Source organism: Perna viridis, chromosome 5 (genome assembly GCF_037379345.1).
Source record: "Perna viridis isolate PV_CMFRI_1.1 ecotype Kerala chromosome 5, ASM3737934v1, whole genome shotgun sequence".
Lineage (NCBI taxonomy): Eukaryota > Metazoa > Mollusca > Bivalvia > Mytilida > Mytilidae > Perna > Perna viridis.
The window spans coordinates 2,185,263-2,204,060 of NC_142449.1; the positions used below are offsets into that span (position 1 = coordinate 2,185,263).

At 33.1% G+C, this 18,798-nt stretch overlaps 1 protein-coding gene across 1 annotated transcript in view; it reads right to left on the reverse strand.

Moving 5' to 3' along the window:
* The window catches only part of LOC148615580 (ubiquitin carboxyl-terminal hydrolase 25-like), a 33,371-nt gene that overhangs the window by 3,863 nt on the left and 10,710 nt on the right, over window positions 1–18,798 (reverse strand). Inside the window, exons 8-22 of the mRNA XM_088581951.1 lie at window positions 18,640–18,725; window positions 18,312–18,391; window positions 17,831–17,979; window positions 15,505–15,632; window positions 14,909–15,004; window positions 14,309–14,449; window positions 13,457–13,674; window positions 12,704–12,774; window positions 11,268–11,484; window positions 9,707–9,871; window positions 9,185–9,351; window positions 8,534–8,721; window positions 4,335–4,416; window positions 3,971–4,047; window positions 2,672–2,798 (exon numbers count right to left, since the gene is read on the reverse strand). Coding sequence (XP_088438077.1) covers window positions 2,672–2,798; window positions 3,971–4,047; window positions 4,335–4,416; window positions 8,534–8,721; window positions 9,185–9,351; window positions 9,707–9,871; window positions 11,268–11,484; window positions 12,704–12,774; window positions 13,457–13,674; window positions 14,309–14,449; window positions 14,909–15,004; window positions 15,505–15,632; window positions 17,831–17,979; window positions 18,312–18,391; window positions 18,640–18,725 — 1,992 coding nt within the window. The remainder of the gene's footprint in view (window positions 1–2,671; window positions 2,799–3,970; window positions 4,048–4,334; window positions 4,417–8,533; window positions 8,722–9,184; window positions 9,352–9,706; window positions 9,872–11,267; window positions 11,485–12,703; window positions 12,775–13,456; window positions 13,675–14,308; window positions 14,450–14,908; window positions 15,005–15,504; window positions 15,633–17,830; window positions 17,980–18,311; window positions 18,392–18,639; window positions 18,726–18,798) is intronic.

Sequence of the window (18,798 nt, forward strand, 5' to 3'; positions counted from 1 at the left end):
CCCCCACTATCCAAAAACTGTGAGCAATGCCCACTAAATCTATACCCCCACTATCCAAAAACTGTGAGCAATGCCCACTAAATCTATACCCCACTATCCAAAAACTGTGAGCAATGCCCACTAAATCTATACCCCCACTATCCAAAAACTGTGAGCAATGCCCACTAAATCTATACCCCCACTATCCCAAAACTGTGAGCAATGCCCACTAAATCTATACCCCCACTATCCCAAAACTGTGAGCAATGCCCACTAAATCTATACCCCCACTATCCAAAAACTGTGAGCAATGCCCACTAAATCTATACCCCCACTATCCAAAAACTGTGAGCAATGCCCACTAAATCTATACCCCACTATCCAAAAACTGTGAGCAATGCCCACTAAATCTATACCCCCACTATCCAAAAACTGTGAGCAATGCCCACTAAATCTATACCCCCACTATCCAAAAACTGTGAGCAATGCCCACTAAATCTATACCCCCACTATCCCAAAACTGTGAGCAATGCCCACTAAATCTATACCCCCACTATCCCAAAACTGTGAGCAATGCCCACTAAATCTATACCCCCACTATCCAAAAACTGTGAGCAATGCCCACTAAATTTATACCCCCACTATCCAAAAACTGTGAGCAATGCCCACTAAATCTATACCCCCACTATCCCAAAAATTGAGAGCAATGCCCACTAAATCTATACCCCCACTATCCCAAAAACTGTGAGCAATGCCCACTAAATCTATACCCCCACTATCCAAAAACTGTGAGCAATGCCCACTAAATTTATATCCCCACTATCCCAAGAACTGTGAGCAATGCCCACTAAATCTATACCCCCACTATCCCAAAAACTGTGAGCAATGCCCACTAAATCTATACCCCCACTATCCAAAAACTGTGAGCAATGCCCACTAAATTTATATCCCCACTATCCCAAGAACTGTGAGCAATGCCCACTAAATCTATACCCCCACTATCCAAAAACTGTGAGCAATGCCCACTAAATTTATATCCCCACTATCCCAAAAACTGTGAGCAATGCCCACTAAATCTATACCCCCACTATCCCAAAAACTGACAGCAATGCCTACTAAATCTATGCCCCCAATATCCCAAAAACTGTGAGCAATGCCCACTACATCTATACCCCCATTACCCCAAAAACTGAGAGCAATGCACACTAAATCTATGCCCCCAATATCCCAAAAACTGTGAGGAATGCCCACTGAATCTATACACCACTATCCCAAAAACTGAGAGTAATGCCCACTAAATCTATACCCCCACTATCCCAAAAACTGAGAGCAATGCCCACTACATCTATACCCCCATTACCCCAAAAACTGTGAGCAATGCCCACTACATCTATATTCCTGTTCCCCTAAAATGACCATATACACAGAGATCTGAATTGTAGGCTGGATTTTTTGGGACTGAAAGTATTAAAATTCTGACATTTTTTACCCTAGTTGAGTCATTGTCTCTGACATATTATCAAAATCCATTCTTGTTATTTTCAAAAGTGCTATATACATGAATCATGGACAATTTCCCAATACCGCACATGTAAATATTCAAAGTTGCTTGGAAAACAAGGAGTAGGTGACCTAGAAAGCTGGAAATGGGAGACACGGTACAAGTCATCATGCATAAGCCATATACCAAAAGTCTAATAAATCCTTCCATTGGGTGCTGAGAAATCTGTGATGGACAATTTCCCAATACTGCACATGTAAATATTCAAAGTTGCTTGGAAAACAAGGAGTAGATAACCTAGAAAGCTGGTAAAGGAAGAAACTGTGCAAGTTATCATGTGTATGCCATGTATCAAACATATAATCATTCTCTTGAATTGGTGATAACAAATCTGTAACGGAAAATTTCCCGATATCGCACATGTAAATATTCTAAGTCACTCAGAAAACAGGAAGTAAACAACCTACAATACTGCAATGGGAAAAAAACAGTACAAGTCATCATGTGTAAGCCAAGAAATCTTTGATGGAAGTATTTGTTATGCACTGAATGACAGACGGACACCCCCATCACTATATATCCCCATTTTTCAAATGGAAGGTATAAAAAATATTTGTAAGTCCTTAAAGATATGTATAGAAACATGTAAACATGTCAAGGGCATTAGAATATCAAACAATACATCATTACAGCACAACTCAAAGTACTTCTGCTTTGTTAATAAAACAGAATACTATAACTTGTGCAGTGATGGCTTTCTAATAAAACAGAATACTGAAACTCGTGGCTTTCTACTAATACAAAATACCTACTTTTTTTGGGGTTAGTTGTACAGTTACCGTATTCAATGATTTTAGTTACTGTCATAAATTGTCATACAGCTGAGAACTGTATATGTATGGTCGAAGTTCACCTCAAATTTGTTCCAATGATGAATATTGGTGTACCTAAGTTTCAGTAAACAATCTCAGCTGTAGAATAAAGAATTTTAAAGAAGTCTAACCTGATTTTGTATGTTAGGACATTGGTAACTGCATTATTATCATCACTTTACCCCAGTGTTTAATAACTCATGTAATAATGACTTTCTTTTAATACAGATGCTCACTCATATGATGATGCCTTATTAATTAAAAAACTGTTTTTACATCCAAATCTGTTGGTTTTTACTACTCAATTAGAAATACATACCAATAAACATTGTCTCCTGTAGTAAGCTAACAGACAGACAGACAAACAACCACTGTCAGGTACATGAGTTCTTAGAGTATTATTTAGTTTATCAGCATGGATTAAATATGGAAGAGCTTTATCGTATCTAAACAAAAATAAGGAAATACTTTTAATAAATAATTAGCTGCTACAAGAACTCAAGGAATAAAATAGTAATAAACTGCAGAATTTTATATTTATGAATTCTTAAATTCAACAAAATTTGATAAATAATGCTGTACCTAAGATTAATGAACTACATCCAGATAGATGAAAAAAGGATGACACAAAATATGGCATAATAAATTGACCCAATGACATTGATCTTTAACCAATGACCTTGAAAATCTAAAAGCCTCTTGATAAGTTGCAAGTTTGGTCAAAATTTGTTAAGAGTGATTAAGGGAACCAAGAATCTGAAATCAAAAGAACACAATCCAGGGACAAAGACCAGACACTGTAACGCATGATTACTTCTTGTTTCCTTTAACAATACATGCTTTGCACAGTGCAGCTTGATACAACCACAGAGGTCTAACCCTGAACAGTTAAAAACACCATTCAAGCTGGAATATACTTTGAATTTAACTGCCATTAGACATTTAACTCAGGATTATAATTTGTCCAGAATTGAAGTTGTCCCTTTTTGACATAATTCCTGAATTGTTATAATCAAAGTCAATCTCAGCCTTCCTTTCAGATATGGCAATTTGTGGTACAATTTCACAGAGATCAATTTCCTTTTACTCAAGTTATCATCCAGACATTCCGAAGATGATTCTTGTCATTAATTTTTTTAACTGGATCAAGTCACAAACCTCCAAAATTAGTTGAAGCCTTCCTTTGATGTTATGCCACCTTGTGGTGCAATTTCAAAGAGATTCATTTCATTCCTTAAAGATTCATGTGTTAACCTTCAAATTCAATCCAAGTCAGATCTTCTTGGTATAGAATATTGTGCAACAACTATAGACACCTACAGTGTATATGCTTTTACTCGAGTTGTAAAGTTTTTTTTTTTTTTTAGAAATGTTTCATTTTGGCCCCCTTCTGACTCTGAATTTCAAAATGGTTTAGGCCATAACCCCTAAGATGGATACAAACCTTCCTTTTGTGGTTTGGAACCTTGTTTAACTAATGTTAAAGTTATAAATTAAAAACCAAGTGTCTACAGATGACTCAACATGGACAAAGACAGTGCCATACCATCATACAACCACAAATATTTTGAAGTCATATAAAAATTGCAAACAAACAAGCAGAATGTATATAACTTACTTTTCATCATTATAAAAATGTAATCCTCTGACAAAGAAGTAAACCACTTTTCTAAAATGATGAAATCTATCATGCCACTGAAATGAATGCATTTGTCATAGCATTAAAAAAATGTAAAAATCATAAAAATTAGAGAATATTCCTGTACTCCAATTTTGCTCAATGTAAAAATAGTAAGAAGAAATCATGATACAAGAGATCTGAAGTTGCTCCATCAGTCTACATATAACAAGTACTTTATTTGTAAATACTTCAAGGCCTTTCTTTAAATAACAAAAATAAAACCCAAACTTTTAGAATTATAAATATATACCCAATAATTTTAAGTCAATAAAATAACCTCCAATACCCTGCAGTAACATACCAATATCATTTGTTCATCTTTCTCAATGCCCTTTGTTTTTTCTTTCAGTTCACTTGTAGCAACACCTGATATTTTTCTGTACCTACAATATAAAATATTCTTCCTGGGTCTAACGAACAGTCCTTTGTATCACACATAAATCAGCTGATTGTGTCAGTCACACAAATACATCAACAACAACTGCCAAACTCAGCCAAGTAGATCTTAATCAAATGTCAGGTACAAAATATGTAATTAATAAAAATCTTGCAGAATGCAGCATGATATGACTGCATTGGTTGAACCCTGAACAGTTGGGGTGAGGACACAATATTAGTTTTTGACAACTTAAGCCTAGGGACTTACAATTCATTATGGGCACAAAACCTGGTCGACACAATATAGCACAGTCAAAAATTTTCAAAATCAGACCAAAAATTAAATTAGAGGCTCTAGAGAGCCTGAATGGCTCACAAAAATAGTCTTTTCAGCTTTCTTAAGCTGGACTCTTGACCTCTTAGTTACCCAACAGGTTTTCATACTAAAAAATATATATCTCATAGTCATTTCCCGACGCTTCCAGGGCAATAATTCCCACATCAATCAACAGATCTTCATGAAAATTTCAGCATAGGTCCATCTCACTATGCTGTTTAATTTACCCCAAGAAACTAGACTTAACCCATTGGTTTTCAAGTTATTCCCACAAATCCTAAATTTTTAATAATGGTGACCTTGTTTTTCAACAGATCAAAAATCTCACACAGATTGTTAAGGATATTCTAACAAGCATTAATGTAATGTTTGGTTGTAGTTCATCCTACTTATAGTCTCAGAGAAGATTTTCAAAGTTGGAAATTCATTCTTCAAAAGATCTTTCTGAAAATTTTGGCATAGGCCCATGCCATCATGCTTATAACAATTTGACACCCCTGCCAATTATTAGCTAACCCAACTATTACAGGTTTTTTTTTCTAAAATTCTGAAATCTGACCCCATGGTCTATTTTTAGTAACAGTGGCCACATTTTTTAGCCAGATCAAAAATCCCCACACAAGGATTGTTAAAAAATAACCTAAGGAGCATTCAAGCAGTCATTTTTTTTTTATCTTTGGCCTCTTATAACTCAAAAAACCATAAGAGGTGTTTAAATCTGATTGAAAAATGCAGGCATAGGATATCAAATAACTTTTTTTTTTATTTTGGTCCAAAATAAATAATAGTAAAGTTATTGCCTGGACATAAGGAAAATGCATGTTCCTGGTCCCCCTTTTTGGTCCTTAATTTCAGAAAAGTTCAAGTCTTTTCCCCCAAAATCAGTCCAAGACTGACCATTGTGTTATAGAATATTGTGGAACAATATCATAGACATTCCTAAGTTTTTACTGGAGTTATATAGTTGAATTCTATACAATACTTGTTTTAGGACCCTTTTTGGCCCCTAATTCTAAAATTGTTGGAGCTATCACCCCAAAATCAACAGTTTGTAGTTAGTAACCATGTTATATGCTCAAGAAGGAAGCATTAATGGTTGTATTATCAACTGGATTCAGTATACTTTCAAAAAAACAAATGGTTCCCAGGAGTATAAATCACTCACTTGGTTAAAGTTTTGCCTTTCAAGGGCAATAACTCTTCACAAGAACTTGTCCAATAATTTTGACTCCATGAAGACTTTGGTAAGACTTATCATGAGGATCATTTCATCAATCAAAAGTTTCATTCTATCAATTAAAGTTTTCAAGATATTGACTGAAAACCAAAATATAATTTTTTGCCTTTCAAGGGAAATAACTCTTATTTGGAGTCATTGGAAGACTTTTATCCCTGAAGACTTTTGTAGGCCTTATAATAAGAATCATTTCAGCAATTAAAAGTTTCATTCTATCCATCATACTTTTCAAGATATAGGCTGAAAACTGTAAAAAAAAAAGTCATTTTTCACCTCTCAACGGCAATAACTTACATGGAGTCATCTGACAACTTTGATCCCTGAAAACTTTTGTAGGCCTTATCATAAGGATATTTCAGCAATTGAAAGATATTGACCAAACGTAACGGTTTTAGAGATATACGCAAAAAACTACTGTACGACCCCTATGTTCTATTTTTAGTAAAGACAACTGATCAAACATCCAAATGAATATTTTGTTAAAGATACCCTAAAAAACAAAAATACCAACTTTCATTGAATTCTGTACGGTAGGTTTTGAGGAGATTTTTGAAAGTAATAACATCAAAAACAGCAAAAACGTCCAAAAAGGGCAATAACTCCAACATGGGTCAACAGATTTTCATCAAAATTTGACCACAGATAGATCTCATCATGCTGAATACTTTAACCTGTGTCAGAATTTGGCTAAACCTAACGGTTTTGGAGATATATAAAAAAATCTGCTGTCTGACCCCTATGTTCTATTTTTAGTAACAGCGGCCATGTTTTCAAAAATCCAAACAGTCTTTTTGTGCAGGATACTCTAAGGAACAATCATTATAAGTTTCATGCAAATCTATTCATTTCAGAGGAGAAGATGTTTGAAGAAATTGTAATCGACGACGACGACGCCAAGTGATGGCCAGGTGAGCTAAAAAAGATCAATAACCGGTTTGTGCATGTAAAATTGGGAGCTTCATTCTCGTATTCTTGGTAAATGCAATTGAGAATCAAACTAGGATTGGAAACATTAAATAGCATAGATGATTAAATACAAATCAAGTCTTAGCTTTTTCCTAGATAAGGATGGTTACAAAGCATGGCACCCGATTGCTTACAAAAATGACATAATCGGCTTATCAATACCAGACAATTAAATAGCATAGATAATTAAATACAAATCAAGTCTTAGCTTTTTCCTAGATAAGGATGGTTACAAAGCATGGCACCCGATTGCTTACAAAAATGACATAATCGGCTTATCAATACCAGACAATTAAATAGCATAGATAATTAAATACAAATCAAGTCTTAGCTTTTTCCTAGATAAGGATGGTTACAAAGCATGGCACCCGATTGCTTACAAAAATGACATAATCGGCTTATCAATATCAGACAATTCGACCTAAATACATTTCGGACCATGACACAGTTCCTTACCAAAGCCAAGCATTTCAGCCAATACACGTTTGAGACCATGACAAATAGGAGAATGCATAAGGACAATAGAAACAATATAATTATCATTACAAATTTTACCATTTTGGAAGTTAATAATAACATGGCTGAAAAAAATTGTGAAAGGACTTAGATGTTTGAATTCATTCAAGGATACAAGGATAGAATACAAATACTTTATTCACAAATCAGTGGCCCACAAGGGGAGATGCATTGTACAGAGTGAACATGAAAATACAACAATTACAATAAGAGTATTTAAGGTTTCACCTTCCTCATATTAAAATTTAATAAAGACCAACTAATACTCAACTTATTGTATGAAACCAAGTGTATACGGACGACGATGATGGATGTTTGGTAGCCCAGCTCAAAATCTAGTTGCTACTGGGCAACTGCTAATTTTTATTCCTGAATAGTGTAAAAAAGGAACCAAATATCACCATTATCTTACACTGATCTAATCCTTGTAAAAAGTTGATTTTCTGTATCTGAGTACTATATAGAAAGATTAGAAACAGACCAGAATGGTGCAATATAACTACGAAATTTCCCTAGTCTAAGAATTACCAATCTGGAAAACAGTTTGTTGTGGAATGATGAGTGATAGACAAGTATTAAAATTACACAATATTGTGTGTCAAGAAGCCTGACGAGTTCAGAACATCACTCCTCATCCATTGCAATTAGTCTGTGCAGACCACCCCATCACTGAGTAGCCCAGCAGGGAATCTGATGTACTCCTACAGATACAAATCCTCATGGTTGAAACACAAAATCAGCAATAACTAGAAATGTGTGAGCAAGCTCAGTGCATCAAATGGACTTAAGTGTTAAACACTTGTTGGATTATCTCCTTTTGGCTTCATACTACAGAGAAAATATTCCTTCATGCACATTTACATTTGATATCCAACCTTTCTATAAAATTTCATCTGAATCCCTCCAGCGGTTTAGGAATTGTGCTTATAGGAAATGTGGACAGATGGATGACTTGAAGAAAAGTAATGACAAATTTAAAATTTATAGTTGCTAATCAATGAATTCCAGCATTAACCTAACATCCTGAACAGATCCTTTATCATTTTAAGATTGAATATTTACTTACTTTTCATTATCAATTAATTTCCTACATAGAGAGAATTGCTCCAACATAAACTTTAAGACTATTTCATTTGGAGCCTGACATGCTATTAAATATATCACAGGATGAAGTAAGCGGTGATCATCTTTTGGCAATATGCAGGGTAACTGTCTGGCAATCTGTGTCAATCGTTGTATCTCTGTTTCTAAAGCCTGTGGCAATATAAAATACAGATATAAATATTTCTTGGAATGCACTTAAGCACGATCCTTAGACATACTGCTAAATGTTAAAAGATTTTTCATTCACATAATTCTTGTTTCCTTTTTATTTTCTTTTTAATTGTATATAATGTGGATTTTAAACTGATGCAGAAATACAAGCATCTTAGCAGTTGATATCAAAAGAGTAAAACAGGTACCAAAGTTGTTGATAATAAATGCTTACTTTGAACATATTTCATTCAAATAGGAACAAAAGGATAAGACAAATTTCACAACATCATATGCATCTTAAGTAACATTGATTTTGATCGCTCTCTTCTTACATTCTCATCTCACTCTACTGCAAAGGGAATGGAAATTACCAGTCAGGAAGTTCATATCAAAATTACAATAAAAGTGATAAATATCATGTAGTTGTATGTAACCTGTTTACAGTCAGAAAAAGGATTACTTGTCTTAAGACAGCTACTTCATCAAACTGTACATCAGGACTGAGAACCTTGATCACAGCCTGGAAAGTATCCATAGCAGACAGATCGGCATGCTGTATGGCTCTATTAGTGATTTCAGGTTTACTTGGCACCTGGGTCTGGGTTGCTACAGTACTTGTACTAGGACCTACAGATATCATATAGTAACTTTGATACAACTGTTAAGAAAAATATTATAAATTCACCTAAGTAGCTGTTTCTGAGATCTTAACAATTACTATACAAGTTATGGAAAAGAAGTTTTAGAAATCTGCTAAAATAAAGCCTTTATTCATACAGCTGATCCTGTCTTCAATTAATGCATCATAATCAGCATTTTCACCAGCACCCATAGCTTCCCTGTCCCAATACTGACCCCAAATCACCCTTAGATAATCATCTACATTTGAATAAATAGTTATAATAGTATTAGCATCACAGGGACTCATAACTTTCCTGAACCTACCATAATATTAACCCCCTGTTTATCCTTAAATACTGACCTGGTTTTGATTCCCCAGTTATAGTACAATCTGCATCACCAGCACCCATAGCTTTCCTAGCTAGTTCCTTGTCCCAGTCATCCATTTCTTGGATAAATTTATTGTTATCATCTGTCACCTTCTCAATCAATTCATCAGGTAAAGTGTCAGCATCACAGTTTAATTCTAAGAGATATAAATAGAACATTTCATACTATGAAACCATTTGCAACATGATTGGCCTTCAATGTCTAAAATATTAAACATGTTGAAGACTCAAAACTTTGGTAAAAGCTCTTGCCCAGTCCCACAATTGCTCCATGTAACAAAATGTTTTTTTGCTCTTGGTAATTCAACAGTGGATTACTTGAAACTTCAATTGTTTTAAGTTGATTTATAGTCAAAGCAGTCAAATTGTTTTCGTCGACTTGAATCAATAGCACCAGTCTAAACTGACCTGGAAGCTTCTATAAACCAAGTCTACTCTCTCAAACTATTAAACTACTAAATAATATAAGACAGAAAACTGATGCTAGCTAATGTCATTATTTATCATGTAGGGACAGGAAAGTTATTAGCGTTTCTTCAAGCACACCACATATGATGTCAAACCTTCCTATAAAATTACATAAAAAATCCCTTGAGTGGTAAAGGAGAAGTTGCACTTGAAAGGTTTTGACATGTTAAACCCTTGATTTTGATTATCTCCCTTTGAAGTCATCCAACCGTAATTATATTTCCTCATGCACATCAACATATAGTTCCCAACCTTCCTATAAAATTTCATCAAAATCCCTTGAGCGGTTTAGGAGGAGTTGCATTTATGAGGTTGTTACATGAAAAAAATTTGGATTATCTCCCTTTGTAGTCCCCCTGACTAATTATGTTCCTTCATGCACATCTACATATGATACTCAACCTTCCTATAAACTTTCATCAAAATCCCTTGAGTTGTTTAAAAGGAGTTGCGCTTACAAGAAATGTGGACAGACAAATAGACAGATGAGGTGATTCCTTTACACCCCCAAACTTTGTTTGCAGCCAGTATAATAATAATGTTGATAAATAAGTATCCTCCTCTGATTAAGTTCATTATTTTCATGGCGGTTATCAAATTTGAGGTCTTGAAAAATTAGAGTAATATTAGAATATAATAAATTCAAAGAGATTAATTGAATGGCATTGATGGGGGTAAAGCTTCAGCCAACATCTTATGAGTGTAAGGGGGGCATCTAAAACACAAGTTGCTCAAAATCATACTGCCTGAATTGACCAATGTAATTTGAAAATGACCGTTTGGATTTTTAGTGTAGGAGTAGAGGGAGTGTTCTTGGAAGTCTCACAAAATCCTGTTGTTCAAGATGCAGCATCATCAACAAAGTTGTTACTTGAGTACAAATAGCACTATCCCTCATCAGCAAAGCCTCAAATTATATTTAACTGGAACTCACACCACATCATGCACCAAACTAGTAGTTGCTATTTTCACAGAGAGCATAACATAGCAGAATCTGGGTTGTACATAATCCAATTGAAACAGACACTCATTTAAAAATAATATCTAATTGTTATATGTTCTTACCTTCCTCTAATTTTGATTTATCCACATACATTAAACAATAAGCACTAGCATTATGAAAACCACCAACACTTTCTTTCACTAAATCTTCCCAAGATGCATCAGTCACAGTAATGTCATTAAATTTTAACCATTTAGTCAATGAATATATATATGACCAGTAATGCCCTGATGCAGCTTGACCTTCATGGACCAGTACAGCATGCAGATGATATGGATGCTGTAAAAAAAAAAGTAAATTACTGTATTTTGGTGTGAATAACACGCATTTATGTATTGTATGCAGTGCAAAAGCATATGAAAAAAAGTTCTTTCAGATTTAGATTGCAGTAAAATTTTGTAAGACAAAAGATCAATATTTTGCACTTGATCGGTCAATTTATTTATCTTGATGCAGTATTTCTGACATAAATGTGAAGGAAAGAAACTTATATCCAGATTTAAATATCATGTAAATTTGAATTATTATTCATAACTTCGAAGCATGATAAAATAGACACAGGATATATGAAATGGCTTATAAAACAAAATCAAAAGTCCAGAAAATAGGACATTTCCAGTTTTGGTTGGAACTCAAATTTCGAATTTTTCATTTTAAAACATACTTTTAAGGAAGAAAATTGTAAGAAATAATCAAAATAAGTTTCAAAGTTTACACTTTCAGCTGCATTTAATAAGGAGGGTTTGACAAAAAAGGACTTAGTTACTTTTTGGTTTTTAGTTGTTTCAATTTAATATCTAACCGTGTTTTATGAGAAAGAAATATTTGACTGAAACATGATAGTAAGACATTTTAACATTATTTGAAGAAAATATCATTTAAAATTCAATACTCAAAAATGTAGTTGATGATTATTTCAACTTTCTTTCAGTAACATTTCACTTCTGGTTTGTTTGTTTACATTATGCAATGTCTTTTTTTGTACAAAAATCTTTGATTTTGTGGCCAATTCTTACACACTGATACAAAATACACTCCCCCATGCTCTGGAAGTGATTTCTATGCAAAAATGTGCACATAACACACACCAAAATACGGTAAGCACTTTAGCAAATACTCTATGGGAAATCTGAATATCTTCACTGCCTTGCCTTGTCGGCAGTGACAACAAAAGCAAATCAAGAGTGACTAGCTTCTCTGGTAAACCAATCAGTCAAAGTTTTGGTAGTGTGACCATAAAATATCACGCATCAGATATAGTATATGGCATACCTGCAGGAAAATGTGATAAAATTTCAAACTGCTGCAAAGAGTAGTTGCTGAGAAAACTGTGCTGGAAAATACTGTTATTGGCACACGGACAAGGGTAAAACAGTATACCCCCTTCTACTTCAGAGCAGGGGTATAATAAATGAATCTAATTTGGTCGATCAAAGTATTTTTATAGTTGCTTCCCTTTTTTATTAACAAACCAGTTACAGAGTTATCGTAAAGATACCTTTTTCATTGCTTCATCTCCATACATTCTGTTTATGGCTTCTTCCAATGAATTGATATTATCTTGTAAACCTGAAATTATGGATTAAGAAAATATTTAATAGATACTATGAATCAAATACTGTGAAAGTACTTTTATTCGTGGGTACAAATTATCGTGGTTAAGGGAAAAATGATCAGTTCGTTGATTCTCGAATTCGTGGATTTTACAACTCTATCATACAAACAAATGCAAAATTACTTTTTCGTTGGAAACCAAATTTCATGGTTTACCAAACACACGAAAACCACGAAAATTGGTACCTGACAAACAATAATACTCTCATCAGTTTTAGTTACATGTAATTAAAGCAAAATCAATGTCATCAAATTACAAGTACATGTAGTTATTGGGAGTGAAAAGTTCAGGATCAGTTATGCTTAATAGAGACAAGGGTTCACCCATTAAAAGTCCCCAATAGAAATTGTAAAAAGTGAAGAAAACCATAATCTTAAGGCCCCTTTCATTTAATATGAGCTCTGTAATCTGAATCCCTGTAATTTTTTATTGTACTAGTGGAAAAAAAAACCATTTTATTACAATGAACAAAATCCAACATTTCCATAGAACAACTAGACTTGTTGATTTGGTCTGTATCTCATGGAAAAGTTATAAAACAACATCTAACAGACTGCTTATTTATTCAAAATCAAGTTTGACTAACAATTATCAAAAAGGAGCAAGTGACCACATCAATTTATATTCTCTACTTACCCCTAACATCTTGTTCTACTTCATTCCTCCATCGCCGTAAACATTCTTGTAGTACCTCTAGTTCTGAATCATCTACATGTTTAGGTGACGGATTACTAATCAATACATTTGTTCGATGAGGTTTTATGGGTGTGGACAATTTTTTAATAGGAGAGGTTGAAGGCGGTGAAGGTGAGGTCATCTGCACATCTTCTGTTGAAGGTGTGTCAGTATTCATACTGAAATAGACAATGTCCAGTTTTACTTAATAAATTCTTCATTTAACGTTACTTATTGTCTGTATTTACGACAAAAAATTATTAAAATATGATTTGCAAAATAATTCAGCTCCTTTATTTTCAGAAGGCTAACTCAATGAACAATGTAACTCCTATTAAACTAAATGTAATTTCAATTATATATATATAGCTATATTTTTTGTGTGTGCTATTTTGAATATCCAAGTACATAACTATCTCATAATAAGATAATGACTTGGAAAAAGTGAATAACCCAAATATTGTCAGGAGTGCCATAGAATGCCCAGATTAAAATCTTCAAACACTCTTGGCACGGGTGATTATATTTGTTTAATCTCGATAACCAATTGACTATCCTATTATGAATTAGTTATATACTTGGATATTTTCCATAATGTATTGCTATTTTCAAAATAAATTTTATACTTTGTGATCAGTGAATAGATATTCATGTTGTGACATTTCGGCGAGAGAATTACTGAATTTATTTTACACGGAACATTTGATAAAAATATATAAAAAACAATGTGACATAAACCTTCATGGAATATCTAAAGATAACAGACTTTCACTTTTATAAACTATTCATTTTTCCAATATTAAATATATGTACCTAGTTTGAGGTTTTGGGGATTCCATTTCTACATCTAATGAAAGACACTGGGTATCAGGTTTACTCTGGGCAAACTCTAAAGCATAGGAAAGTACATCTTGTAGAGGAACTTTCTTACTACCACTACCATAATGATTAAATCTACAATAGTAAACATACATACTGATTATAAAAGTTTGTAGTGTTCAGTTGTATGGTTAAAGTTTGTAGTGTACAGTTCTATGGTTAAAGTTTGTGGTGTACAGTTGTATGGTAAAAGTTTGTAGTGTACAGTTGTATGGTAAAAATTTGTAGTATACAGTTGGATGGTTAAAGTTTGTAGTGTACAGTTGGGTGGTTAAGGTTTGAAGTGTACAGTTGTATGGTTAAAGTTTGTAGTGTACAGTAGTAAACACCATTTAATAACATGAAGTCCATTACCAATACTCTTTCTTTTTTTTTAAATATAGTTGTGACACATTTAGAGACTTTAAACATTAACTAAAACCTTGAACAGCTCAGGTTTTCCAAATTCTGTTTTGTTCCAAACCTATTGATACAATTTACTAAAGATGTGCATTTTAAATAACGAACAACTCATCATTACTAAAAAGTACTAACTTATCTAACTTAGAATACAACACAGACAGTTCCTCTCTTAATTTCTGGACATGTTCTCTACGTAGCCGAGTCTCTGCTCTATTTTCAAACATATACCTAAAACAGATGGACAGACCATAAAACATTTTATCATCATTAAATGAACCCTCATTCGTTCATAAACAAATTTATGAGAACATTATGTTTTAACCATCTACCATTACTGAGCAGACATTACACAAATCTCTATGTTTCATGTAATGTATGTCATGAAGATGGATAAAGAGACTGCAGTATACAGATATTTACCTATGTACATGAAATAGTTTCTCAAAAAAAACAGAACTTCACTTTTAACTTGATTGTGAACAAATAGTAACTTACCTAAGGGATGTGATTTGAGGAAAAAAACAGCTTGGGCATTGGCTATATCAGAACTAAAGAAGCAGTTAAATAAATCTGGCCTTATAAAAGTAGAATTCAGTGAATCACTAGAAAATCACATGCTTATTAACAGAATTACATTTAACTGTTGTCAAAATATTGAGAAAGTAAGTGAGACAGTTTCATTTACCAACCAGATATCTAATGTTTTTGTGTTATTGTTAAAAAATTACCTGTCCATGTATATGACTTGAGGAAATTCTATTTTATTATGTATTTTTTCTGGTCTACCCAATTGCTGGTTGAACTGGAATCTGGAAAGTTCAAAGGTCAAGACTGGTGGCAGTCTGGTGAACCACAACTGAAACAACACAGTATTCAATAGAACAAAGATGGCTTCTAATGCATCAATACATAACCAAAAGGTTTAGTATATAAAACACATTTCTTCCATTTTTGATGAATTTCTATACCACACGACCAGGTGATTAAAAATAATTTAATCCCTAGGGGATTAAAAATGTTTTGTGCAGTAGATTTATTTCACTGGACAAACTTAAGGTCATTACCTAGCAAATTTGTCAATCCTGACTGCCATTCATGGACTGTTTAAGTTGTACAGTTGACATAGAATGTGTATAAATATAGTCCAGATGTTTTGTGATCAATTATTCAACATATCAAATGTGAAAATGTTACAATTTGTTGTTTTGATGATAAAAAGCAGCTTAATATCTGTTCTGCATCAATTATTTCATCTTTATGTCCAAAAAAGAAGGATTGTTTAAAATTGCATAGGAAAACCTTACAAAAGGGTTATGAATGGGATACTCAAAGGGGAAAATTATAATAATGGAATTGTTTTAAAATGGAGGAAACAGAACACTTTTACACTCTGATATTTAAAATCAAGGTTTTTAACTATCTTGAGTGTAGAAACATAATCTCCTTGAAGCTGAAGGAGAATCTATATTTTTAGAATTAGTCTACAGGAATCTGTAAAACATATGTGTAAAGGAGTAAAACAGTAAATTTCAGTGGGTTTATTGGAAATGACAATCACCTGATGAACTTCCTTACGTAATTAGCAAGATAACTGACAAGGTGATTGAAACTTTCCCTCAAAGAAAGATTTAAAAATCTATAGAATGATAAAAAGTTAAAATATCCTTGTTAATTGTCCAGTTAACTACATAAGGAAGTTCATCAGGTAATTTCATCTAACCAAGAGAAGACTTAATTCCTATCATTATCATTTCATGTGTTTTAAAATTCATGTAAAAAAAATAGCTTAACAATTTTGATACAGAAGACTTAATGAACTATTATATTTACACAGACATCAATTTCTCATTACATAAACTTTCCTAGAACTTTTTATGACTTGATTCAGGCTACAAAAATGCTTTTCTACCATAAAAACAGAACATCGAAAGAAAAGCAAAACTGAAATAATAACAGAGTAAAGCCAGCACTCCACAGTATTGTAGAGCTGCCTAATTTTGGTCTTGTAATCTGATGCTTTGTAACATTTATCACTTTAAAAAATTGTCAAGCATCTGTAAATCTATATATCTAGAAATAGCTCAAGCCAAGGCCTTCAGGATGCAGTAAAAATTTTCTGGAAAAAAATTACCCACAGCATATAGGGTTACCATAGAAACCATGCAAAAATATGCGAAAATTTGCAAAAAAGTTCATATAATCAGGTTTAAAAATATCAAATTTCCTGCAAAATATCTCAAATTTTTATTTCAATCCCTGAAACTGTTCAAACTTTTCCCTTCAAAAACCCCTTCCTCATATGGGCATCGCCGGTTAGATTTTGAGCTATTTCACTTTGTAATCCACTTATTAAATTTAGCATGGTAAAAAATTGACTTACTTTCACTTTCACAATGAAGTCAAATTGTCATTGAAAAAAAGCCCCTTCAACATTGAAAATATATAAAACATTGCAAAATACTTTTAAAAGTCCCCTTTTTTCAGAAAATGTTTTATCAACAATAGATTCTTCATTTTTAATCACTATAGCAACCACCGGTTTCCATTTATGTCATTTTTCATCCCTAGCCAAAAGTGCGAGACTAAACTAAACTGTGGAGTGCTGGCAAAGACAAACAGCTTAGGCCAAAAAAAAAAAAATGTCTGTTTCGGGTTTCCTGACCGACCCTAATACATTTTTTCTCCAAAATTGACAAAATCGGTAATTTCCACCAATTTCCGGTATAATACAGGTCATTTCCGGTAAAACCGTATGTACGTTTAAAACCAAGTCAATAGTGTTTGAATAGGAGACTTATTTATATCACGTAAATCCAAGCGTAAATACAGTGTACTTATATTAATAATAGTTGTATATGTTAAAAATTAAACTTTCTACTTAAAACCAAACACTTTCATGACTTAAACATGATGCTATTTTCCAACTTTAGTCGAGAAAAAATAAAATGAAAAAAAAAATAATAATAAAATGAAAATGCCGACCGACCTACCCTATTTTTGGGAGGAATGTAACCCTAAACAGACATTTTTTTTTTTGGCCTTAGTATAACAAACCTCTTGACCAGATTTCTGTGTTGTATCACTACTAACAGTTTCTATAGCACCATGGGCTGTGGCAGCCTCCAAACTCTCATGGATGTCTTTAAACCCATTCACTTGTAGCGGAAACTGACCAAAATTCTCATCATTACTAAAGCCTTTACCTACAAATATGAAAAATAAGACATAATTTCAATGAGGAGATAACTACAGATTGCACCATGAAAACATTTGCTTTTTAAAAGGGTATAGCTAATATGGTCTCCTATAAAGTATTATAAAAGAAAATAACATTTCAGTGTGTTCAGTTGATATTTATTCTACTTGTTGCTATGAACTTCAAAAGTAACAATTTTTAAACAGAAATTTTCTTGGTTTTTATACATATCAGTGCATTTAATTATTACAGCATAATTATTTGTTTGGTAAACAATAACAATAGCATGAGTTTTTAGAGTCAAATATAAATCAGATGACAAACATCCAAATGTCTTACCTTCATTAATGCCTTCAGCTCTATATTGACCATAAAACAGTTCTACCATTGGATTCTTAACTTTACTCTGCTCACCAGCACTGTAAAATATACATTTTGTTTATTCAATCAGAAAATAGCTACTTTATAATATATTAATGTACACAAGTTATATGTACAGTCAAACATCACTCTCTCAAACTCGGATGGCTTGAACACATTTTAAAGTACCAAAATTTTCTCCTATATAATCAATTTAAATAACGTTGTATTTCTCCTACTTGGACTACTAAAAAAAACCAAACTGACTCGTCAGTTTACACAGTAATAAATCTTAAATAACACATACCCTGTTTCAGGTGAAGGTGGTCTGAATGTTGTTTTAAAGGCATCTTCTAACCATTCTAATAACTTGTGCTGAAATTCACTAACATCCTACAAAATAGGGTACCTTGTGTACAATATAGTGAATGTTTAACACTCACTAACATCCTACAGAATAAGACAC